Genomic DNA, 26,940 nt, shown 5'->3' with positions numbered 1-26,940 from the left:
GTTTGATTCTGGTGCTAAGCTATCAGTTGCTTTGTTAGCTTTCACTGCTAACAGCTAAGAACACGTGCTTGTTCCTAAAGAATATTTATCCAGAAAGGTTGTTAGTTTTCAATCCAGTAAATAATATTTTCCTAAACATTATTTTGCTAGACTTGATAACTAAGTAAATACCATTAAGCCCCATTTCTCCAGAAAGATTAGGCTCTTTTCCAAAATATTTCCTTAAATATTTTATCATTTCTTTAATAATATTTCTTTGAATATTATTTTAATAAGTAAAGGCAGCGTTGAGAATTAGTCATCCAGAAGGTTGGTTTTATTCAGCAGATCATTCTTTAAATGATCTGATCTTGCATTGTGAATGGTTGTCTAAACGTTTGCTGATTATTCCTAAATTAGTTCCAAGACTAACTTAACTTCACTTCCAGATTCTTCAAGATAATCCTTGGTTCTCAAACATAAACATTGCATGGTAATGTTGCATCACTCTTTTGGTCATGATTTCTAATCATCTTTAATCAACTTGTTTATATTGTACATAGTCCATTAGTCTTCATTATTCTTTAATTCTGCTTGGTAGTTTAGTTGGATTGTTTTAGCAAAGTAAAGAGTTTGTTGATTGAAATATGTTTGACTTTGAGTTGACTTATTTTTGTTAAATTCTTGTATTTTAAGAAATTGTGTGAATTCATTCCATGTGTGTGCAGAGTTTATGCTGTTCAATAATGTCAGAGATTGGCTCATCCCTTTCGATTTTGTCCTAAAACCATCGCCTTACTGGGCTGGTATTCACAGGACAACCCTTAACAGACTGAAATATTATTTGATAAAATATTAAAGTATTAATATTAAATAATATATTCAGATTCATAGTCACAACACCCTGCTCTCTGTTGCAGGCTGTAGTGGAGATGCTATGGACCTGTTGACTGGCTGCAGGCTGTGTTTGAAGCTAAGATACAAAACCAAAACAGACGTTTGTTTTGCGGGGAAGTAGATCAACTTGTGCAGCCTACAACATCCACTTCAACAACTAGCCTGTAGTTCTTTAGACCTGAAACTGAGAATTGACCAAATTCACAGTAAAAAGTCAGCTAAGATAACCATCATCGCTCAGAGGAAAATCTCCAAAATAAACCCCAAAAATAAATAATATATAAAAATAAAGGTTCTAGAGTGACCTAGTCAAAGTCTTAACTTAAAGCCGATTGATGGCAGCTAGTGGCACAACCAGTGACACAATCAAATTGATGCGGACAACTTTTTCCCTTAATAAATACAATTTTAGAAATTAAGTGTATTTTGGTATCTACCCATGTTATCTTTCAATTACTTTATGCTAAAATGTATTTGCTGATCCAAACATCGAAGTCTGTTAGTGTGCAAACATGAATTTGATTACTTTCTAACTTGCAAGAGATGAACCTGTACTTATCATAAGGCATGTCTCTGTAATGGACATGGAGATGTATCATCAGGCTGCATGCAGTGAACGTGGAAACCCTTTAATGCGCATGAAGGTGACGCCATTCCACGTCGCTCATTTCAGACAGCGATGGAGGACAAATGAAGGATCACCTACTTAGTCTGTGAGGAGAGTATTTACTTAAGTCAGGCTTGAGAGGCAGCTCATATGAAGGCTGCAGGTGGCTCAGGTTCTGGAAGGATCTGGACAGAGTCAGGTCGTATGGCTCTGTGGCTGAGGTCAGGATGTTGTTCATCCGCTGGGGCCTATCTGCAGGGGACAAGGGAAGAAGTGGTGCACTGCAATCAGCCAAAAAGGATGAGTTATACCCCAAGAGTGTTTAATGATGGAGAGGAGGTTCGGGAAGAAGAGCGATGCAGCAGGAAATGTCCCTTAGCTGGAAAACAGCTGAGAAGCTCCTGCTTTTTCTACTTGCTCAAACAGAAGCAGGACTTTGAGTGAACATGGATCTGATTTAAAAACAGAACAGTCATGTCTTTAATGTAACAGTTACCCTCAAAAAAGTTGGCCTCTTCCCAGGCTGGTGTTGTAAAGAACAATTTGTACTTATTGAGTTGTTAAATTAGGATTAACATGAAACTAAAATACAATCCATGGCTAATCCTGCATGTGTTAAATTAAATCAAACAGCTGTACATTTTAATTTTCTTACATGTTAGCAGTGGTCAGCTGCTTTTAAACACGTAGTAACCAAAAAGGTTGAGATTTATTTACAGTCTTCTGCTTGCACAGTTTGCACATTTACATTTGGTGTGACTTGTGTGGGAGGTTTGCATTTGTTTACCACTAACAATAATCTGTCTGGAGAGACAGTGAAATACATACAACTGACTACAACTGGACTCTAAACCAGTCACAAAAGCTCTTTATATCCAAGGCTGGAGGCGGTACCAGCGGCTGACCGAGCTGCTGTCAGGTGAATATTGGCACTCTGTTTTCCTCTGACCCACTATGGTTCCTTCTGTGATTGAATCGATCTACACAACAGCCAGAAGGCGTTTGTGCAAAATTCAAAATCATGTCGCCAAGCAAGACTCCAGGAACCCAGGCTGCTCGACAACAGGAAGTAACCAGGAAGTAACATTTTAAACTAAAACTTACACAGTTTTTAAAGCTATATGTAAATACGTAAAACAGTAATGTTAATAATATGTTACATTCCTGTGAAGCTGTTGTAATATCAGCATTTCTGAACCAAATAAATTAATGCAGGTTGAAGTTCCAGTAGTTAACAGTTTGTTATTTTTTATCTTTTTGAGGGAAAATTGAGGTCAAATTTGAGCATGTTAAGAGACATAGAGACCGTGATAAATCATTCCCAACCTTTTCACCTTTAATGGGACAATTATCTTGCAGAACAAAAATAATATACGAGTCAACTGAAAAACAACCACATCGTGATGGAGAAAATACTGTATATATAAAAAATGCAGCAATAACCTGGTTGGATGAGTGTCCTTAAACTAATACTTGGTTCAAGCACCTTTCTGCTAGTTTTACTATTGTTCTTGAGCTTACACTTGCCTTTAATTCATGTTCGTTTGCATTATTTAGCCATAACTTGCAGAGAGGTTATAAAAGATCAAAAATATGTAATTGCACAAAACTGGTGAGGGAGAAAACCAAGAGGCTGACAGTATGACTGATGAGCTGCAGCAATTTCCACAGCCACGAACATCACCAAACGACCACCATGCATGCAGTAAAACATGGTGGTGGCAGTATCATGCTCTGCAGTTCCTTTTCTTCAAAAGAATCTTAGTTTTTTTCTAGGTAGATTAAATTACGAACTTTGGAAATACCAATCAGTTCGGACCCAAAACCTTCAGTTGTCTGTTAGAACGCATAAGAAGAGTGATTTTATTTTTCAGCATGGCAGTGTGTTCAAACATGCATCTACATCAACAGAAGAAGGACTGCAGCAGAAAGTCAGTTTAAGGGTGTGAAGACTTTTACAATCTGATTATTTTGTAAATTTCTTCCACCTGGCAGATGTGTTTGTTCTTCAGTTGAATTAGTACTAATGAACCCTAATATTTTAATAGGGGTGTTGAAACGCTACTGTAGAAATAGATTTTATATGCGTTTGCTGCATGTTAAATCGTTAGACACACTTTGGTTGGAAGTTAAATATGAACAAAATGACATCCTGGACGCCTTCCTGGGCAGGTGTTCCAGGCATGTCCCACCGGGAGGAGGTCCAGGGGACGGCCCAGGACACGCTGGAGGGACTATGTCTCTCGGCTGGCCTGGGAACGCCTTGGGCTCCCCCTGGAGGAGCTGGAGGAGGTGTCTGGGGAGAGGGACGTCTGGGCGTCTCTGCTGAGTCTGCTGCCCCCGCGTCCCGGATAAAGCGGAAGACGACGACGACATTTTCTGTTCTGTGACTCTATTTTTCTGGTATTAGGATTCTTCACAATATAGTAAATAGTTTCTCCTAAACAGAAACCTATAATGATTTATTTGCTATTACTATTACATCAATACAGCCTGCATACTTTGAAGCTGGGTCAAGGTTTGATTTAAAACAAACTAAAAAATCTGCTACAGGGGAAAAATATAACAAAATATTAAAGGTCGAATAACCTTGTTGTACACATGAAGATCCTTAAAAACAAAGTCTTCTTGAGTTTGCACCTAGCATCAATTATGGGGAATCTGATTAACCACAAATAAAGTTCAGCTGTCCTGGTAGGATTTTCCTGACATTTGCTCATTAGCATTTGAATCTACAGGATCTCAGTTTGCAAATGTATCAGTCAGGAGAAAATACAAAAGAATACAACAGCAATTGTATATACAGTCATTTATAATGGCACATTTAAGAGAGTTATCAGCAAATGGAGAAGAAATGGTGAACAAATCTCCACCAATTACTGGTTGGGATCTACATGTGACAACAGTTTCCATCTGTATTCTCCACAGTGTGGAGTAGTTATAATACAGAAGCCTTTGCTCCCATAAAAACATTCAGACCTGACAAAAAAACACACAAAAACCTTGGGGAAGAATGTGTTCTGAGCTGATGAACTCAAACTGGAACTTTCAGGTGACAACGTGAAGGTGTGTTGCAAAAACAACACTGCACAACACACACAAAAATGACAAAACAACAACAACAAAAAACATAACCACAATGAAACATGGTGGTGGCAGCATCATGGCCTGGGGTTACATTTCTTCTAACAGAACATGGGTTTTTGAACAGTTCCAAACATCAGTCAATTCTGGTCCAAAACCTTGAAGAAAGCTGAAGATCTCCCAGCAGATTTGTTTGTTTGTTGAATTGTGCAGAATAAATTTCACATCAAAGGTGGAAAAATCTCTGAAAAGATTTATCATGGTTTCATTTTTCATGTCACACATACCTGGATTTTTGAGAACTGCTGTACCTGAACATTTAGAGGTGAATCAAATGCATTTTGGGTGAGGATGTTTTTTTTAAAACATTTGAATTTGTTGATTAACTGATTAGGTCACTGATGTATCTACAGGTCCTTCTCAAAATATTAGCAGATTGTGATAAAGTTCATTATTTTCCATAATGTCATGATGAAAATTTAACATTCATATATTTTAGATTCATTGCACACTAACTGAAATATTTCAGGTCTTTTATTGTCTTAATACGGATGATTTTGGCATACAGCTCATGAAAACCCAAAATTCCTATCTCACAAAATTAGCATATTTCATCCGACCAATAAAAGAAAAGTGTTTTTAATACAAAAAACGTCAACCTTCAAATAATCATGTACAGTTATGCACTCAATACTTGGTCGGGAATACTTTGGCAGAAATGACTGCTTCAATGCGGCGTGGCATGGAGGCAATCAGCCTGTGGCACTGCTGAGGTCTTATGGAGGCCCAGGATGCTTCGATAGCGGCCTTTAGCTCATCCAGAGTGTTGGGTCTTGAGTCTCTCAACGTTCTCTTCACAATATCCCACAGATTCTCTATGGGGTTCAGGTCAGGAGAGTTGGCAGGCCAATTGAGCACAGTGATACCATGGTCAGTAAACCATTTACCAGTGGTTTTGGCACTGTGAGCAGGTGCCAGGTCGTGCTGAAAAATGAAATCTTCATCTCCATAAAGCTTTTCAGCAGATGGAAGCATGAAGTGCTCCAAAATCTCCTGATAGCTAGCTGCATTGACCCTGCCCTTGATAAAACACAGTGGACCAACACCAGCAGCTGACACGGTACCCCAGACCATCACTGACTGTGGGTACTTGACACTGGACTTCTGGCATTTCCTTCTCCCCAGTCTTCCTCCAGACTCTGGCACCTTGATTTCCGAATGACATGCAGAATTTGCTTTCATCCGAAAAAAGTACTTTGGACCACTGAGCAACAGTCCAGTGCTGCTTCTCTGTAGCCCAGGTCAGGCGCTTCTGCCGCTGTTTCTGGTTCAAAAGTGGCTTGACCTGGGGAATGCGGCACCTGTAGCCCATTTCCTGCACACGCCTGTGCACGGTGGTTCTGGATGTTTCTACTCCAGACTCAGTCCACTGCTTTCGCAGGTCCCCCAAGGGCTGGAATCGGCCCTTCTCCACAATCTTCCTCAGGGTCCGGTCACCTCTTCTCGTTGTGCAGCGTTTTCTGCCACACTTTTTCCTTCCCCCAGACTTCCCACTGAGGTGCCTTGATACAGCACTCTGGGAACAGCCTATTCATTCAGAAATGTCTTTCTGTGTCTTACCCTCTTGCTTGAGGGTGTCAATAGTGGCCTTCTGGACAGCAGTCAGGTCGGCAGTCTTACCCATGATTGGGGTTTTGAGTGATGAACCAGGCTGGGAGTTTTAAAGGCCTCGGGAATCTTTTGCAGGTGTTTAGAGTTAACTCGTTGATTCAGATGATTAGGTTCATAGCTCGTTTAGAGACCCTTTTAATGATATGCTAATTTTGTGAGATAGGAATTTTGGGTTTTCATGAGCTGTATGCCAAAATCATCTGTATTAAGACAATAAAAGACCTTAAATATTTCAGTTAGTGTGCAATGAATCTAAAATATATGAATGTTAAATTTTCATCATGACATTATGGAAAATAATGAACTTTATCACAATATGCTAATATTTTGAGAAGGACCTGTATTAGGACTTGCTGTATATTTATTATTTTTCTAACTAAATTTGCCATCAAGTGTTGTTAGAAACATCAAACCCTCTCAGTTTACAAAGTGACCGAAGTCTCACATAAACTAGTTGTTAGAAGTTGTTGCATCGCTGATGAGTTTATCTTCACTGCAGTTTTAATTCATTTTAAAACTGCATTACAAAACTGCCACAAAGCAGCTCAAGCAACAGTTTAGAGCACGTCGCCTTGTGCGGTTCAGTTCAGGAAATCATTTTATGACACCATTACAACTCTCTGCACTGCGCGAAGCTCCTGCAGCTTCATTATTTGGGACGACCAGTCATGGGTCAGGAGGCTCAGTGGGTGCGATTTTAAAAATAGGGCTGGGCCACTGCAGCAGCAAGAGAGACGCTGTGTTAAAGAACATATGGTGCAGAGGGGAGGCACTCAGAGGAGGAAATTTTGTGTGGTGGTTGTGGGGAAGATAGAGCCAGCAGGGAGGAGTGAAACAGGCAAAATAAAGAAAAGATTTCGTGATTGGACTAAAGGTCATGTATTGAAATGCAGCAGCTTGACATTTTGTGACTGCAAAGAATACACAAGCACTCAAAAAAAAAAAAAAACTAAAATGAGAACAAAAATGATCCCCCCAGAAAACTAATTTGAATCTTTATGCTTATGAGAGATGTTGAACAAAAAGGGATAAAACAAAAAACACACAAACACTATGTGTATCACTTACCGTATCCCATTTGTCTGTGGGCTAACAAATCCAAGTGAGAAAGAGAGGACCATTAACAATAAATGCTTCAACAAAAGCTTCTAAACAAGAGTTTGCCCTTGGAAAATGCCAAGACTGCTGCTAAGGGTTAACACAAGGTCCAAAAGAGCAAAATCTGAATAATGCATCGAGGCCATGAACCTCATCAGGAGCTAAACAGACTTCAAAAGTGCTGTTTGAAGAGTTTCATTTGGCTCTGAAAGTACTTTTGAAACCCATTTTCCCAGAGAAAAGCCATCCTGTTTAAGTGGCAGACAAGCAAATGCAGGACGTGCACTGCAGCGCTCCATTTCTACAAAGACCCAATGACGATCTCTTAGCTCTAACCTCCAAAGCATGGCCAGAATATCAAAAATATCCAAAAGGGGATCTTTGTGGTGGAAAATATATCAGACTTCACTGGTTTATCAATTTAATGGTGTTTCATTAGATTGTGACTGAGATGGAGGACTAGTCAGTATAGTTCCATGTTAAAAGATCCACTTTCACACAAAATCACATTTAGAGAAATAGACTGGAAGCAGTAATTGGGGTTTAAACAACGAGAACAAACTGCACAGATGATTCATTGGTTATCATACTGTTTCTTATTTCCCTGTGAGAAAGATACTGCTGTCTATGAAATTAGTAGGAGTCTGATAAGGATATCATTTTGCTTTCTGGAAAATCACTTCAGGAAATGAAAACAATCACATCCAGTAAAATGGATTTTTGCACCAGTTTGGATTTAAGATCACCTGTGCAGGATCATTTTACTGTGTTTACTCACCCAGTTTGGGTGTGAGCGCAGTCAGATCCAGGTGGCTGTGCTGGTAGTCATGGTGGTGGTTTCCTATTATTAGACAAAAAGAGAAGACAAATAAAACTCAGTCAAGACATGGCAGACGGGAAGAAAATCTGCTGTCGCTACCTTTCCCCGTGCTTATTTATTTACAACAATTAGAGTCAGAAAATTACTGATTTATTCCCTTCTTGCAGATATAATTCATTTAGAGATTTACTCTCTTATGTTTAAAAAAGAGGTATTTATGTTTGACTTATGAACAAATCTTCATGGAATGAGTAGTAATTAATCCAGCATTGTTAGTAATTACATATGATGCAGGCTAACCAAACATCCCTCAGATCCATATCAAATACTGCTGTTTAGTTGAAGGCTATTGCACCTCAGAGATATGGACTGGGTGTTATTTGATGTTGGTGCTAAGATACCCTGGTTGCAACCACATAAGGCACCAGTCAGATGTGTTAGCGAATAAATCACAGATAATAAGAGTATTTGAAAATAAAAGGACATAAAGTGTGTTTAAGGTCACTTTTGAAGAACTGTTTTTTGTTATACTGTTGTGCTTTGATTCTAAAGTATGTACCTCAATTTTATTGAGGTGTTTTATATAATGGAGTGGAAAGACAATTTCAGTACAGCCACAGGTTTTCTTCTGCTTACAATAATTACACATCAGTTGACAAGAAATCCAATATTTTAAAAGATTCCTGCATCTCTTTTCCCATGCGAATCAAGAAAGTTCAGACATAAAGACAACACATGACGTTGCAAACTTGGTCAGTTTGATCTGTTCTGATGCCCTGAGCAACTTTAATAGAAAACAACCCCAGACGATATCATCTAGAGCGAAGTACTTATTTTAAAGCAGGAACACATTGTTTTTCACCTGCAAATCTGGACTCTACGTGATATCCTTGCCATTGTGATGAGGTGTCCTCAACTTAGTGGTCTGTTTGAAGAAGACAACCTTAGGCTAATGCCATATAACATGTACTCCTGCCAGTTGAAAGACTACATGTATTTCAGTTGTCTCCAAATCCAGTCCTTGGAGGCTGCAGGTTTTAGATGCGTTGTTGCTCCAACACACCTGAATGAAATGGCTGAATTACCTCCTTAGCATGACATCAGACTCTGCAGGAGCCTGGTAATGGGTCATTAGTTTAATTCAGGTGTATTGGAACAGGGATTCATTTAAAAGTTGTAGGACATTGGCTCTCAAGGACTGGTGTTTGTACCACATATCCAAGACTAGGTCATAGAGGCAACAGCTTCCCAGAAGAAAGTGTATTTGTAAGATATTCAAAAGGCATCTTTAAAGATGTGCCAACTACCTCAATTGACTGTTTTCCATGAAAATGTGGAAAGACTCTATAATGAGTGTGTCAAAACAACCAAACCCCTCAGTATGTATCTAAGGGTGATCCAAGCCCCCTCTTGGATGTATTTTTCATTTCTTTCTCATGGTCATTAACCACAGTTCAGGAGGGATGGATGCTAGATTAAAGCTTAATGTTTCATAACTTTCTCTTCATTACAATGGATCAGTACAGCATCTAAATCAGTGTCCCAATCACCCGTTCCAGTCAAACAGGGAGAAACAGCTCATTCCGAACCAGAAGATGAAATTTTCCAGACTTTGAGGTGCTACATACTACTGTACTGTCTACTGAAGGACCTGAAGGTATGTGGCGAACAGCATCCACAAAGAGCTCCACAGAAATCCGAACCATCCCCTGAACTGGAGCCCAGTGGTTTCACCCCGAAATTCCGTCCCTCAAAGGTAGGAACAGAATCAGTGAGAAAGAGCAACCCTGGCAGAGCCCAACACTCATCAGGAACCATATTCAGCCATAAAAAGCTGTTTATCAAGCCACTTGTTATAGGGTTCCTCCATAGAGTTGCTGGAACCAGGGTTTAAGGTAGGGTAAGGAGTTCCGTCATTAGCAGATGCTTCTCAAAAGGAGTCAGATTTGGATCATGTCTGGGATTCCCTTCTCATCTATTACCTCTTTTGTTGTCTAAAGACTAAAAGGGCCTCAATGAGAAGCCCAAAATGCTACAAATGAAATACACCTCACAGGACACCATGAGGGACATGGTTATAACCCTTCCTGAAGTCAATAAAGTGCATGATGAGTGTGAGAAGAAGCGGTGTTTTATTGACAGGAAGAATATCGACTGGACTATCACTGGGATTTCCTTCTGTAGCACCACAGACATCCCCTGAGAGGCTGAGAAGTGTGATCTCCAACATCTCCCTTTAGAAAAGAATTAAACAGGTTGAGCAACTATTACCATGGATGGATGGATGGATGGATGGATGGACGGATGGACGGACGTACATATGTATGTACGGACGGACGGATGGATGGATGGATCCATTACTAAAATACATTAACTTTTTGATGATATTTTACTGTATTAGATGCAACAGAAAAAGGTCATGTTTAATGCAAGACTCCAATCCTCAGATGCTCAGCATTGTGTGATAACATTTCACTAGTGGGAATCCAGGGAAATTCAGATGATGTCTGCCATAATGATGACAACTTGTCGTTTAATTTGTATGTATGTATGTTTAATTTCAGACAATCAGACAAATTTCCTTCAGTCTATTAGAGGTTTGCAGCATTTCTAAATGAAATATTTGTTTTTTTCAGTGTTTCAAGTGGGCAAGAAGCCATTACTCCTTTAGAAACTCACTGTTTCCTCCACCTTTCTCCACTGCTTTAGGGAAATGATTGATCATCGCCTGTTTAACAGGAACATGGAAGCAGCTTCGGCTCACTGCGATCCATTGTTGCTCCAAGTCATTTGCTTCTGCTGTAATATTGTTATGTTTGGTCTGACTCACTGAAGACTAAAGCGTCTGAGTTGCAGAGGGATATTCTCCAGTGTGAAAACTGTTTTTTCTAAACAACACACAAAGCATGTGACAGTTGTACCCAGTTTGGATTCAACTATGTTCATTTGTCACCCAGTAAGAGCAGAAAGACAAAAGAAAGTGTACTCTGAATGCCCCAGAGAGCTTTGCGTGAGCTCTTTAAAAAGCTTTGAAATGATGACAAGGGGCCGGGTTCTGCTTTAGTTAAAGATCAGTGTTTGTATGTCACCAGGCTTATTTTCCTCTGGGTGCATGTGACATTTCTGACAAATGTTGAGTGTTGCTCAGATCCAGATGGAAATATGTTGCTAAAATGTGAACGCTCCTATCATTAACTAGTTTAAAGCAGCCACAACAGATGAACAAACAGTTTTGGTTTGTTCTCCCTGCAGATGCTTTATGATTAAGTAAATATTGGATCTTTGAAGCAATTGTTTTTTTTTTTGCAAAAAGGCACGGAAACAAAAATAAATGTAGCTCTATAAAATTAACCACAAGAGCAAACCCAACGTTTAGAAGCTGATGAGGATGCTTTTGTTTGGAAAAATGTCAGTTTTGTGGTTTTATACCTGATTTAATCAACTGTTTCACAGTATGTGGCTTATTTGTGATGCTCAACAGACCACAAAACAAAATAAAATGTTTGGCCAATAAATAACGAGAAATATTCTAATCCTTGAATTCAACACAAGATTTCAGGAAAGGTTTAGACATCGCAGAGTAAACAGTCTCAACATAAATCAGTCAGATGGAGCAAACGTACGCCAAACACATTCACTCTTAGCTCTTATTCGGTCAGTGGAGGACAAAGACATCTGAGAAGACCAACAGTAGTATGCTTGAATGTGTGATATTGTTACCTAAAGCAGATGGGAATGACTGAATCCCAGATCGGGAGTACTTACAAGAGAGGAAAAATGAAATGAAGCCAATCTGATGCACATTTACAACAATTGAGAAGCAGCGGAAGGAAAGGTGTTACACAGTGGAAAATGTTGAACTGACCATGGGGGCATGCATTCACATTTAAAACTCTCTCTGTAAGGTCACAACGCAGTGAAAATATGTTTCTTTATGCTCCAGATCACTTTAAGTATTTCATGCTTTAAACCTTTAACTGTTATTTGGGTCATGAAGTTATGAAAGTTAGCGTTCAATTAGAAAAATCCTACATTTTTGATACATTTTGTCAAGTTATAACCTCGAAATTTGAAGTAATTTGTGGGGAAGCACATAATGGTGCAGTGATAGGAAATGACATATGGTTTTCAAATTTTGTTTAGGTGTGCGTTTGTATTCAGTGTCCTTTTACCCTGCCCCCCCTAAATAAATCCAGAACAAAGCAACTGCCTTCTTCCAGTTAGTAAAGAGATTCCACTTGATGGTCGTAAGACCAAGGAACACAGCAGGGAGAAAGCAGTGGAGACGTTTAAAGCATGTGAAATCTATGTGAACATGAATTTAGCTCATATGTTTTATGATGTGAACATTAAACATGAATTAATTTACAGTTAAACCCAAAATTATTCAGTTTGTTTCTGACAGGTAATTAGGCAGCTCTCTTAAGATAATGCAAGTATCAATTCTGGAAAATAATTATTTATGTTTTTACCTATCTTTTGTTAAAAATGATGAAACTTATTTCTACTCCTTTCCATAACCAATGGAAACATGTTTATTGGCATTATCTATAGCAACTAAAGCCTTCTTATAACTGCTGAGCAACTTTCTGCAGGTTTCTACTGGGATTTTGATGATTCATCTTTGATGATAAACTCTTGGATGAAATCTTTGAGATTGGGAGGCCTAACAGCCATCACCTTAATCCCTAGCTCCCTTCACAGCTTCTCTATCAGAGCCAAGTCAGTACTCTAGCTGGGCCACTCCAAAACAGAAATAGTAATTCAAGCTGGATTACAAATTTTGATCAAATTAAAAGATTACTTTAAACCGAAATCTGCCAGGAGTATAAATAGTTTTGGGACTAACTGTAGCTTTGAGTATGTGGAGCTTTTGTTTTCCTTATTTTTCCAGAGTCTTTTCTACTTAAGAGATGCACCAGCTACCCTACACAGATAAGCAAGTGTAGAGGAAATAGGAAGGTAGAGTAAAAATAAGAAGAATGGATGGATGGACGGACGGATCGGTGTATGAAATGACTTTAACAGTAATCTGGATCAATCCATCTCACCTTATGAGCTGCATTTGTTGGTAATAATCTCCCTCTGACAAACCTGACGTCTGGTGCAGCTTCTTCTAAATTTGTTCAAAACACTGAACTTTCCGAGTTCCCAGTTGTCATAGAATAGAGCAGATTTGCAACAGCAACAACCTACTATGTATTAATGAATAATGCAGCAGCCCTGGCTGATAGTAGAGTGTGTCGCATTGACTGTCAGCAGCAATGTCACAAATGAAGTGCTTTCAGGTTCCAGCCGGTGGACAGAGGGGGATCCCACTGTGACCCAGATCCATTTTAAACGCCTCGCTCTGGGGAAGCTGACAGACAGATGCTGGCTACGGTGAGAGCCCATGCGGTCATTCTGCTGGCACAGTGTAAGGCATCATGTAAGCATCGTGCAACAGATCACCTCATTTTGCCCTTGTGCAGAAGTGCGCCTGACAGAAAATCTCACTTTGCAGCTTCTTTCACCTTTTACCAGTTATGAGAAGGGAAGCGGCATCAGAGTGGAGCATTTGGAATTGAGAGCTGAAATAATTTGTAGAAGGAACTGTGCACTTTGCTCTTGCTAAAAAACATATTCAACACCTCAGAAAATGTAAGTTTTTAGACATTTTTTTAGTCCTACTGATGTCTCAGAACAGAACAGAATCCTCATGGTGACTGGTGATTATAAATATAACAGAGGAGAGAGCAGAAAGAACAAGAACTCAAAGCCACATTCAGTGGAAATGAGCCCTTAATCATGTCTGTGGATTTATCATCACATGACCACAGGTTCAACACGAGATCAATCAGCACGAGGAAGCAGTGAGCCACCATCGGTTTTCATATCGAAGCTATAATTCTGCACAACCATAGAATATTTCAGCAAAGTTGAAAAAGAAACAGTTTGGCCGTTTTTATCAAGAGTGTCCAAGCAAACTATTAGAAAGCATAAAAACACAAATAAATTCCAAATGCTGCATGTCATACAGTTAAAAGCACAAAATCAAAGCAGCATTTTTATAACTCAGAACTAGATCCTAATATTAAAGTGGCTTCATACTGATACCACCCATCCTCTCTCTCTGCATAAACATGAATGAAAGCCAGATGTTCCTCTTCCTGACAGTCCAGCTCATCAATTGTTATCCCACAGTGTTCTCAGTCCAGAAGGGTTATGCACAGTGATGTAAAATGCATTTTTTCTGTTTTTGCATTTTTGACACAGTTAAATCTTCCAGATCATCAATCATATCTTAATATCAGACAAATATAATCTGAGCAAATACAAAAAACATCTTTCGAATTATGATTTTATTTATTACAACCTGGCTCTATGTAGAAGTACCTGCCCCTAAACCCAACAACTGGTCGTCCCAGGAGGGTTTTTAAGAATGAACAGCTTACTCAAGTGTTCTTGAGCTTAAGGACACAAACTGATGTATGGACGTTCTTCTTCGGGTTTTTCAGCAAGAGGGCAGGATTTATGGTTCCGTGAACGACAGCAATTTGTCCAGGTCCTGAAGCAGCAAAGTAAAACTCTACTATTGCATTACTGGCATCTTGTTGACTGTCAGTATGATGCTCTCTTGCTGGCATTTTTTCATATCCATTCTTTGATTTATTTAGGGCATGTTATCTTACAGGTTCTATCTTAGTTATTTCTTGACTAATGAAATTGAATAATAAATCTAAATCGGTTGCTTAAACAGGCCGTTCATGCTGTGAAACCCTCCAATGTAGCTTATTAAAAACAATTCTGCAAAGAAGAGCGGGTCAAAATTCCTCCACAGAAATGTGTAAGACTCCTTGGCAGTTACCACAAATGTTTGACTTTACTTGGGTTTTCTTTGTCTGATATAGAAACTAGTCTGATGTTCTTAATAATTTAAGTATGACGACAAAACAAAAAACATTCTTGCAGACATTAAAGAAAAAGTCCTGTTCCAGAGTTACTGGATAGGCATGCTTGTAGATGTACATTTCTGTGCGTCTTTGAAACATAATCCTGAGGCACAAATAAATATATGTAACACGACTTCTGGTTTTATGAGCAGAAATCTCACATGTATCATTAAATACTGAGAAGACCAAAGATTTAAATGATCATTTTTCTACTTTTTTTGGTTTCTCATTGAGCATTTCCTGCTTTCTCTGCTTCAGTGGAACATTTCAAAGCCTCTTAATGTCAAATTTCTGGGTATTTAAAAACATTTTATTTGTTAGTTGGATTTTCCCCTTTGTGCACTGAGCTTAATTATGGCCCTCCTCTGTGCATACTAAATCATTCCAATTCTGCCAATAAGTAAAAAAACTTCTAACAAAGAAAAACAAATAGAACTGTCAGTCTGTGATTTATTTATTTTGTTTTAAAGTTGTTAATTTTCCACCTCATGGACTCCAGATGTGGACGAGACTCCACCATGCTTGTTTCATTGCTGTAAGTGTGACAACCTGACATTTCCACAGATGTGCAACAGAAAGCAATGATCCACAGAGTCTCTCTGAGTCTTACCAGTGAACTGTCACAATCTTCTCTGACGGCGTTGCCTCGGGAAGCTTCTCGGAATCTGCGTTTTACTAACAAGGATAAGCACAGATTTATCTGATGTCTTCTTCGATACTTCAGAAGTAACATCACACAAAGCTGCCGTTATCCTTGCCGTGGAATACTGGACACCATGGATCAGCTGGCCGGAAAACAGGAAGACTGAAGAGTAAGCAGCTGAGAGTAGGTATAACGTGAAGGTTCCCAGAAGAAAGAAACCTGCTTAATAAATACCGGAGACCACAATCAGAATTAGAAATCTCTTTAAGACGTTTTATGTTATGACTTGTGAAATCGGCTTATTTTAAACCTATTTTATGCATAATAAACAGGTCCACCTCAGTAAAAAATATTCTGAACAGGTGAATTTATTTGATAGTTTTTTGACAGTATATTCTAAAGATTCATTACCCACAGAATGATATATTTCACATGTTGATTTCTGTTAAGTTTGATTATTGGGGATTTTAACACAGAAATGTTCTGTTATGGCCTTCACAATCATGGGGAGGACCTCTGACTCAACAGTTTTCCAACAGTCTGTGAAACCCTCCACATAGAGTTTAAGACACAAATGATCATATCGTGAGAAGCACTGAGTGCTGTATTCAAGTATGTTGATGGAAAGTTCAGTGAATGGTAAAATAGCTGCAGAAGCAACATGGATAATAGCAGCCTGGAGAGCATAGTGAAGCAGTGTCCATTCAACAATTTGCATGGACAGCAAGTGGAGTCAGAGCTTCAAGAACCACCACACCCAGATATATTCAGAAAATGGACTACACCTGTCACAATCCTTGTATTAAGCTACTCATGAACCAATATAAAAACCTTCTTACCCGGACTAAGGAGAAATAGGACTGGACTGTTGCTGAGAGGTCCAATATCCTCTTATCAGGTGAAAGTAAAATTTGCATTTCATTTGAAAATTAGAGTCCCAGAGTCCTGGTAATTCATGCAAAATGAGCCCTGATGAAGTAGTGAGTGCATGTACAGCACATGGACACTTTTGAGGAACACTACATTTCTTTATGGCAAATGGACATTTTTGTTCTTTATTCGTAAAAAAAATGCTAATTTGTTGGTCAGATCTAATATTCTAATTATCTGGGTAACTGTATCTGTAAGCCAAAATCATCTAAATAAACACAAATAAATGCTTGGAATACATAACGGTATGTACTGCTCCTGTATGAGTTTCACTTTTTGAGCTGAATTACAGAAATAAGTTACATTTTAGATAATATTCTAACTTATCGCGACATATCCCATTTCTGCATGAACAAATCCAGTCAGCCTCCTGTCTTTTTGAGAAACTCAGAGAATTTCAGAAAGGCTAAAAAAAAAAAAAAAAGAAAAATCATAAAGGGCTTGTGTAGCATGTAGCGTCAAGTCAATCTGCGGAGACTGAATCCAGGAGGGACTGCTGTATTAAAACATTCATAGGTGAAAGCTCTGGACATGAGGCGCTGTCAGGCACGACATACACAACACTGGATTCCTTTACAGCGGCTGTTTCCGGCCTCAGAGAAACAAACACTGAGCTCTGCACAAAATAAAGTCACAGAAAAAGTTCACCTGAGAAGGTTTCAGAGTCTAAACAGGGAGCTGGAGTGGATTCCTGAGTTTATATTTTAACAAACGGGCATAAATGCATTTTTTAATGGCAAATGTGTTGAAATGCATTTTTTGGGCAATAATAGTTAATATTTCCATGAGAATGAATCAGCTTAGAAAACAACTTACATTTAAATGCATTCATGAAAGTATAAAAAAATTAAAATACTATTTTAATGCGTTTCCTTTCCCCTTTGCAAACCATAATATTACCTCATTGAACAAATTGGTGGAAATTATTCCTACATTGGTGCTCTTGCTGAAAACCAACATTAATTGCATTTGTGGTCAAACCTTTATCCAATAAGGCTCAGGGCAGAAGTAGAACACAGTGCTGATCAGGAGCAATTAAATAAAGGCATATTAATCGTTCTTGGGGCATCTTCTTTTAATGGGCGTGAAGAAAATGCAGCCAAGTATTCTAAAACGAATTACCCCGTTAGTTATTTTCTATAATTACGCTCCATGTTTTCCCATAATTACACTGGCTGCTTGGCATATAGCAACTGTAGATAAGCAGGGTGATGGAGCGATTAAATGGAGGAGAAAAGGCGGGCTTTGTCAAGACACCACAAACTGGAAAATTGCAACTGAGATCTTTTAATGACTTTGTAATTATGAGTCAAGCTCTGCTGCTTGGTGGCATTTCATGGAGAGTGCTTAGAATGCTAATGCTTATTGTTTACATCCAATATTGGGAAGAAATTTCACTTTAGGTGCAGCTCAATTGATTAAGAACTAGGAATCCACCCTGAACCAATTGCTGAAAAGCATATTTTTTAAGCCTGTAATGTGCGAATTATCTGGAATAACAGAAAAGAGGTTGTCTTTCAGTGAGTTGTTTTATGGAAGGTCAAATGTGCCTCAACTATTTAAATAAATAAAACTAGAGCTTAGTGCCTAAATGAGTCGTTCATTATTAAAAACTAAACAGAAAAAGGTATCATTAAAACATTTTAAAATAATTAATAGCAGTGTAATTATTTTTCAAATTCATTAATTATTTCAAGACATCATGAGCTTATTTGATCATTCAACTGTCAAAGTCAGTAGGCGGGACTAACATTGCTTCGGTCAAGATGATTGGTCTAAACTGGATCTGCTGTGCAGGAAAAGCAATCAACCATTGAGAGGTTTAAATGATTTAATTTAGCCTTGCAGCACAGGAACAATAAAGTACTAAACACAGTTTTATATATAATAATTTCAATTTTGACATCAATATTTTCTCAGTTATCTTCTTAATCATTAATAAAATTAATAAATAAATTTTATGAATATATAACTTTACATAGTATCAATTGAAAATGTTTTACATTTCTCATTTAAATATTTCATTTTATATTTAGTTAATTATTGACACCTTTAATACATCTATTTATTTTATAATAATTTAATAATGCGTTGAATTATGAAACTTCTAGCCCTCTGTATTTTTTCTCTTGTTTCTCACTTTCTGTGACATTTTTGTTCAGGTCAGATATCTCCTGTCCTCCTCTAACTAAAAACAAAGGGAGGAAAACCATGACGACTTTCTTGGCATTACACATCAACTTCCCAGTAGTGGCCCCCAAGGCAGAGGATCTTTGTTTTTCTAGTATTGATTAGGGATAGTATGTCACAGCTCCTGAATGCATCATGCATGCCTGGCATGTTTTTTTTACAGTCAAGACAAGACACAGTCTGCTGTTTTCCCCTCTTAGATGACCTTGTGATATCCTAACTAGAATAAAAACCCAGCAGGCTAAAAAACAGCAATTACAAATGAGGAATGTACATATATATATATATATATATATATATATATATATATATATATGCCAGTATTATGTAGGTTTTTGAAGTTTTGAAACAAGATTAAAAAAAAAAAACATCTGTTGTTTAATTGCCTGAATTGTTGTTATTGCAAAAAATAGTTTTCCTGGTTGTTCATGTTCTCTACAGTGAACCCGTATGGGTCATTTTTTCACAGTTCAGCTGGAATAAACAATTAAGTCTAAGCTTCAGATGTGTTATTTTTTTACCTGATACTAATTGAGTTCATGTCGGATAATAATTTATCTTGACAAACATTTGTTTTATATTCAAAATCAGTTCTGAAGAAAGTTCTGCAAAAATGTGTTCATGTGTGGCTTTTATATTTTCTGTAAAGGGCATGAAGCTGAACTGTGAAAAAAATGACGACATATTTCCTCTGGGACGTCATCTGGGCCGATGGTCAGGCTGTTACAAACATTTACCTATAGTATACTTTGTCCAATTTCTGACTATATACAAATTTATAATCTAACTATATATTAACTAATTTTTTGCTTTATTTAATGACCATTGTACACATAGGTCTTACCAAAAAAAAAATTGTTCATGTTTGTCAATTCAATACATTGGTTTATTAAAATTAATTAATTGATTTTAGTCAGTTTTGTCAGTTCGCTGCGTTGGGACATCCAGACTGTGGTAATACAATGCCAAGATGGAAACATTTTAGCAATGAACTTAGAAAAGCAACTATTGCTGATATAAGGCCATCTATAAACAACATGAGCAAATTATTCTACAGTTAGCAAGAATATTTATAAGTGGAAAACAAAAAAAACAAAATAAAATGTATCATTGCTTGTTTTCATAGATCACAATATTCCCAAAAGACACACTCCTTTGAGGAGGAAGAACTAAGAGTTGCACCAATTAATTTGCTGAAACTCTTTTCTCTGGAATTTCAAATGGCCGTTTTTGTTGAGCTGCTCCTTTCTTGTATCATTCACTCAACTTCCACTTCACAGACTCAAAGCAACAAGAGCCTCCTTCTCCCCAGGCCTCATGAGCGATGTGTAACGATTACAACAGATAATTACATCTATTTCCATATAAATGTGATTGATACTTGTCCTACAGAGTTTAGCTTCCTTAAGCGGCTGCCGGAGTTGCTTGCGTCTGATCTTGTTGTGATCCATCCATAATATTTGGATCCTCGTTCTGAAGTTACTTAATTAAATGATCATTTGCAACAAGTAAACAATTGTGGATGATGATGGTAATTAACAGTGGCTGAACAACGTGAGGCACTACGTGTTGAGAGACACTACAACTGCATCTAACAGTATTTATTAGAAGGCTTGTGATTAATTCGACTTCATAGGAAGTCAGAGTTAGATCTGTTTTTTTTTTTCCTGGTGGCAGACTCAGAATGACTGCAGCACCACATGCTAAGAGGCCACAGGCTTAATTGATTAGGTGCTGTCATCCAAAATATCGACCTCCCTCATAAGAATCTCAAATGAACACTTGAGTGATAATGTCAGCACTCGTTAAAATTTTATCGCTGCGGGACTTTTTGAAATGTCAAGACAAGCCCGAAGGGTTTTAAAACAAGGGAATCTTTTTTAAATAGATGCCACGAACCCCATTTTCATAACAACTGCGAAAAGGTCTTTAATGTGCATTTATGATTCAAACATATAATCAATGTTTTGTCCCTTTTCCCACTGTGCTTTATAATATCTACAGGCCCTTCCTGAAGCCCCTGGGTTGAAGTGCTGATAAAATTTGTTTACCCTTTGCAGCCTTGTGGCAAACATACCTTGAAGTCCACAAAACCCCCGGATTTTACAGGACAGCAGCTTATCAGTGGACAGCAGGTATAGACCCTTTGACATGTTTCATGTTGTGTCACATTGCAACCACAAACTTCAGTGTATTGAATTTATTTGTGATATACAAACAGAGTACTGCATAATTTGTGAAAAGGTGGGTTTTTCTACAGATAAAATCAATTGCTTGCATATTTAATGAGCTCAATTTACTCTGACAGCCATAAATAAAATCTAGTACTCACCTATTTAGTAGAGTTCTCCTGTGTGAAATTTATGTTGAGTCTAACTACAGCTGTTTTGTTTGTTAGAACATTAGAGAACAACCTGCACCATGAAGACCAAGGAACACAGCAGACAAGTCTGGGACAAAGTGGTAGAGCAGGTTAGAGTCTAAAACAGCACCCTCCAGAGCTCTGTTCAATCCATCATCTGCACTTGGAGAGAGGATGGACCGACTGCGGTTCTACCGAGAAGTGGACGTCTAACAAAACCAAGAGGCCCCTTGTTGCTCCTGAGGAGCTGCAGAGATCCACGGCTCAAGTGGGAGAATCTGTTGACAGGGCAACTATAAGGTGTGACACCACAAATTTGGCCTTTATAAAAGAGTGGCAAAAAAAAACAAACGCCGTAAGACTTCCTGTTTGGAGTTTGCCACAAACCATGAAGAGGACACTGTACATATATGGAAGGTGGTGTTCTGGTCAGATGAGTCCAAAACCGAATACCCTGGCATACATTAAAAATACTATGTATTGTCTACCTCAACCCACTTGGAGAGAAATAAATACACATGGCTTTGCAGCACATGTCAAAGGATCAGAAACTACAAATTCAACAGGTCTCTGGATTCTAATGTTAGTGTAAATCTATATATCACCTTATCTCTCACAATCTTTTGTATAAAGGTACGTGTTGTCAAACTTGTCGGGATATTTATTCCACTCTGCATGTGTATTAAGCATGCTTTCAAAGTTTAGCTTGCTAAGATACGTGAATAATGTGATTACAGTCATTAAAAAAACAAAGCTAACCCTCTTTTAATCCTTGGGTTTTCTGTGTCAGGACAATAACTATGATGTTTTTTTCCCAGGATCTAAAATAATTTAAATCTAACTTTAAGTGAACAAAAACACACAACAGACACCACACAGGGATTATTTAGAAAGTGAAGGTGAAGATGAAATTGAAAAAATCTAAGTGGAAAAGCTAAGCTGACTTACCACTTCTCTGGGAACTAAGAGGCAGGGTACCAGGTGCTGCAAATAATTTACTTGGATTACTGTAACCACAGCAGCTTGCTGCTCTGGAACAAACAGGTGTGTGTCAAATAAATAGCAAGGTAAAAATACATCAACAATGACCCTAGCTAAGCAATCTTGTAAGAGTTATAAGGTGGTTTTCATTTGAAGTCATTATTCTACAGTTAGAAATATTATTTACAAATAGAAACATTTTAGATAGCTGTCAAACGTCCGGTTGACATCCTCAGCAAATTCAGATCGAAAAACGTTGAGAACAATTACAAAAAAACAAAAGAGCTCCATGCTAGACTACAGGTTTTAGTTAACATGTTAAATGTCAAAGGTCATGACAGAACAATAAGGATAATGAGTTGCTTGTTTCACAACCACAGCATCTGCGCACCTTTCAGTCTTGAATCAACCATGAAGTCCTCTGAAAACCAAACCCAGAGTCTGATATGAGTCTATCAGTCCAACAGATGAAGCTTGGTCTAAACTTGGTCATCAACCGAACAATGATCCCGAACACAGCAGCAAATCTACAACAGAACTGCTGAAAAGACAAACATGCTAGGTGTTGCGATGGCCCAATCAAAGTCCAGACTTTGACCTGATGGAAATGTTGTGGTGGGACTATAAGAGAGCTGTGCAGAAACCAACGTCTGCAAAGCTAAATGAATTGAAGCAACATGAGAAAGAAAAGCAGAAGTCAAGCAGACAAAACTATTGAGACTTATTGATACCAAAGGTGGTACAAGTAAATTTTAGTGTGTTTCTGAATGATTAAATTCACAGTTATGGAAACTTTCTTTGTCCCATGACTCTAAACTCCTTGTTTTGTCCAAAAAGAGACACCATATGGATTTTTCTGCTAAAAAAACCAATAATTGTGCTTTTACTATATGCATCCTCCTGTAAAACTCTTTTAAGTCTGATCATGAAGGTAAAAGAGTAAAAACAAATGTATACCTACGGTGGCGAGTGCATATCTTTTATGAGACAGGTTAATTGATTCACTTCTCAGGGAGGTCTTTTTCTTCTCTCTGTGTGTGCCCAGTGGTTGGTTGTCAGCCCCTTCATTGAAAACATCCCCCACAGTTCAGCCTGCAGGACTGACTGCTAATTCTACATCAGCAGAGGAACCAATCTCAGAGGCTGTCTTGTAATGTTTGACCTGAGCCAGGTGGGCGTTTCAAGACCGATCAGACCCACTGTTCAAGCTAAACATAAAGGTGAAATGAAGGTGAGATTTCAGAGCAGAAAAGATTCATTTTAAGGCAACAAGTACAAACATGCTTAGCAAACATTGCTGAATAATAAAGAAAATAGTCCTGTGACAAAATCTGAAGGGATGAGATAAGATGAGTTCAAAAGAAAACAATATAGAACGGTTGATCGGGGATGAAAGCGAGGACTGATGGAGAATGACTGTGGACGAGACGCTGAAGTGATTGTCAAGCTTTGTATCAGATCTTTTGAAGGGCTGTCTGGTGGATTGAAATAGACGGGTCAGAAAGGAGCTAAGGTAAGAATAGGTTGTCTGTCATAAGACACACATGCAGGAATCCCACAATACCAAACAAAGAGAAGAGAAAAACACATCCCTTCTGTTGCTGCATGACATTTTCTGAATGTGGGTCCATCAGAGAGGTCAAGATGTCAATCTCTCCAAGGATTTAAGCTCAACTCATCCAAGACAAAGACTAAAACAAAAGATCCCCTCAAATATTGTTTGAATGTGTCCTTCCTGCAGCATTGCTGACAGCCTCGCAGTCCAGTTTCATTCTTATCTTTTTCAGAAATTTAAAGCTTTTGTAGTGTCTCTGTGTCCCCCTTTTTTCTCAAATTATTGGTGGCTGGCTCTACAACAAGTATTAGTTTAAAAGTGTGCACATTTTATAACCAGGTTATTGCAGTTTTTTTATTTAAATTATTTCCTAAATTTTTAGGAATTGAATTAAACATGATACATGTCACTTTATATGAGGATGAAATTTTATACTTCAACAGAGCTTTTTGGTCGATAACTTTTTTTTCTGTTATCAGGAAAAGGGACAAAAAAAAAGCCTGATGCATTCAGATGGTGAGGTGAACGCCGGTTAAAATGAGTGGTTAGATAGCAAATACATGCTGGAAGGTTGAAAGAAGAGTTGAAAGGTGAACAAAGGCGTTTTATGTACATTTCTTAGATGTGGCTGCGTGTCTGAAATTCCTACGATGCAGGTGCTGAAGTAAAATCTAGCAGCCACATTTCCTATGTCATAGAACCCAAAGAAACAGAAACTCTGGTCACAAAAGACTTCAGGAACATTTTTCTCAGATTTTCTATAGGTTGGCTTCTTTCACAAGCAGCGGGTCTCATTCAGGGTGATTATGCGACTTACATAAAAGCTTGTGGGAGGAAGGCTGGTAAAATATTAATGAATGTACATCTAAGTAAATCAAAAACAAAAGCACTGGCTGACAAAAACGTATCAGAACAAATGGTCTGAGCTCCTGGAAGACATTTTGATCTTTGCTTTCGTGTTTTTCACCACTTTCTTTCCCCCTTGACTAAAAAGATCTCCTTTTTAATTAGACCCAAGGCATAGATGCATATATTTCTGTATAGAATAATTTGTAATCTTAACAGAAGATGCAACTATAGCATTAGATGAGAATTTTCTGTGTTTACTGCAGACACAGGCCCATGGTTAATACACTGTGATGATCACACAGGCAGCATTTTATAAATTACAAAAACAGAAACAAGGGAAATTGCGCTTTGAGGATCTGACGGATGAAGAACTAAATTAAAAGTGAGCCAAAACTCTGCAATATGCTCTGGAATATGTGGTTATGGGTGAGTTACAAAAAACACACAACATCCTAGCTTTTCTCACAAAATGGAGTGATGCTTTAACAAGCCCTCAGAGTGGCTCGTTTTTACCACCTCTTGCCGTTTCTGTTCATTCTGGGTGCCAGACACATCTGTCTGCGCGTTCGCAAAGGTTATGACTGGGTAGAGATGAAATCCTGGTGGGCATTGCATGACTGGAATTCATTTGATCTAGGTGTCTGTCTCTGTTGCTCCTGACAGTGGAACATAACAAAACAAGCACTTCGTTAAAATTACAACGACAGGCTGAAGACAGGAGCAAATGTGTTGTTTTTTTTATAACCAGGAAATGAATATATCAAACATAAATCAGGAGGGTCTGATTTCAATGAAGTCCTGACTCACATTTCCAGCTGCTGATGATGCCTGATAACAGCAGGGAGCCTTTTAAATCTTTTGTTTTGTCTGCTCTTTGTGTGATTTTTGAATAATTTCCTGTGCAAACTTGTTGCAACATGTGCATAATGATATGTTGTGTTGAGTTTCAAGTTATTTTAAATCTAGAAATGATATTTGCATGTCCTTTAATTCCGGAGAGGTCCTTACATATACAGGGTGCTTAAATAAACCATTAACTTGTCATAAAATTCTCAAAAGCCATGAATCTGAAAAAATAAATTAGTTAATAACTTCTGAGAAGCAGAGATTTATAACATAACATAGAGACATTATTGTCTTGTTATTGTTTTCTTACACATGCAAATATAGTGAAAGTATGCAAAAAGCAAAACTTTCTACATTTTCCTTTAATTTCGTTATTGTCTCAAGACCTCCCACTTTTCTGACTTTTGCTCCTGAACTCAAAATTAGGAAGCAAAACAACAGAAAATCGGAAAATGAGTCCATGGGAATTCGGAATAACTGAGTGTTTTAGTGAGCCAAAAGGAACCGTATAATCCACAAACGACTGTACTGCTGCCACAGTCCGTAATGCAGAGCTGACTTGTTTCACCTCAAAAAAGAAAAAAAAAAAAGATAAGATAAGATAAGATATACAATAGTACAGCAACTGCAAAGAACATCCAGACAGATTATAAAATGAGACCAAAGACCAAATAACTAAATAAATAAAACTGTTCCTGCCCATTTAGAGTTGTTTACGTTACAACAAAAAAGTTATGTTTTCATTGGGATTTTATGTGACAGACCGACCCAATATAATACATTATTTTGAAGGATATTTAGTTTTTGACATTTTTTACAATAAAAAAGTGGGCTGTACATTTGCATTCTGTAGAACCACCTCTTGCTGCTGTTGCAGCCCCAAGTCTTTGGGAGATATCTCCACCAGCTTTGCACCCATGAAGACTGGAATAGTTGCCTGTTCTTCTTTGCTAAGTTATTCAAACTCAGTTAGACTTCTTGGAGAGTGTCTATGAACATCATGTTCAAGTCTTGCCACAGATTCTCAGTTGGGCTCAAGTCTGGACTTTGACTGGGCCATTCTAAGACAAGATATGATTTGATCTAAACCATCCATTGTATCTCTGGCTGTATGTTTCAGGTTGTTCTCCTGCTGGAAGGTGAGCCTTCACCCCAGTCTTAAGTCTTCTGCAGCCTCTAACAGGTTTCCTTCCAGGATTGTCGTGGATTTAGCTCCATCCTTCTTCCCATAAACTCTGAGGAGCTCCCCCATTTCTTTCTTTCTTTCTTTCTTCATCACATTTGTAGCTTGCATGTCTAACAGTTGTCCTTTCAGCAGGTTCTCCTACCAGAGCTGTGGATCTCTGCAACTCCTCAAGAGTTGCTGTAGACCTCTTGGTTGAGAATTATTTACACAAAGGTGCAATATATTTACCTATTAGGTGTCTCATGAGGAAATTGGTGTTGGTGGATTTTATTTGGGGGGATATCAGGGCAAAGGGGACTGAATACAAATG

At 38.1% G+C, this 26,940-nt stretch overlaps 1 protein-coding gene across 4 annotated transcripts in view; it reads right to left on the bottom strand.

Annotated features, from left to right (window-relative positions):
• Nucleotides 1-26,940, bottom strand: part of LOC124863584 (protein shisa-6-like) — a 104,320-nt gene that overhangs the window by 14,918 nt on the left and 62,462 nt on the right. The window contains exons 6-8 of one of the 4 annotated variants that reach the window (XM_047358030.1): nt 8,115-8,177; nt 7,307-7,327; nt 1,583-1,735 (exon numbers count right to left, since the gene is read on the bottom strand). In XM_047358030.1, the coding sequence (XP_047213986.1) occupies nt 1,583-1,735; nt 7,307-7,327; nt 8,115-8,177 (237 nt within the window). The remainder of the gene's footprint in view (nt 1-1,582; nt 1,736-7,306; nt 7,328-8,114; nt 8,178-26,940) is intronic. The other 3 variants (XM_047358032.1, XM_047358031.1, XM_047358033.1) reach the window with 3 other exon arrangements.

This window comes from Girardinichthys multiradiatus, chromosome X, assembly GCF_021462225.1.
Source record: "Girardinichthys multiradiatus isolate DD_20200921_A chromosome X, DD_fGirMul_XY1, whole genome shotgun sequence".
In the NCBI taxonomy this organism is placed as follows: domain Eukaryota; kingdom Metazoa; phylum Chordata; class Actinopteri; order Cyprinodontiformes; family Goodeidae; genus Girardinichthys; species Girardinichthys multiradiatus.
Note: the sequence above shows the minus strand (reverse complement) of the source record. Positions and strands in the feature narration are given on the sequence as shown.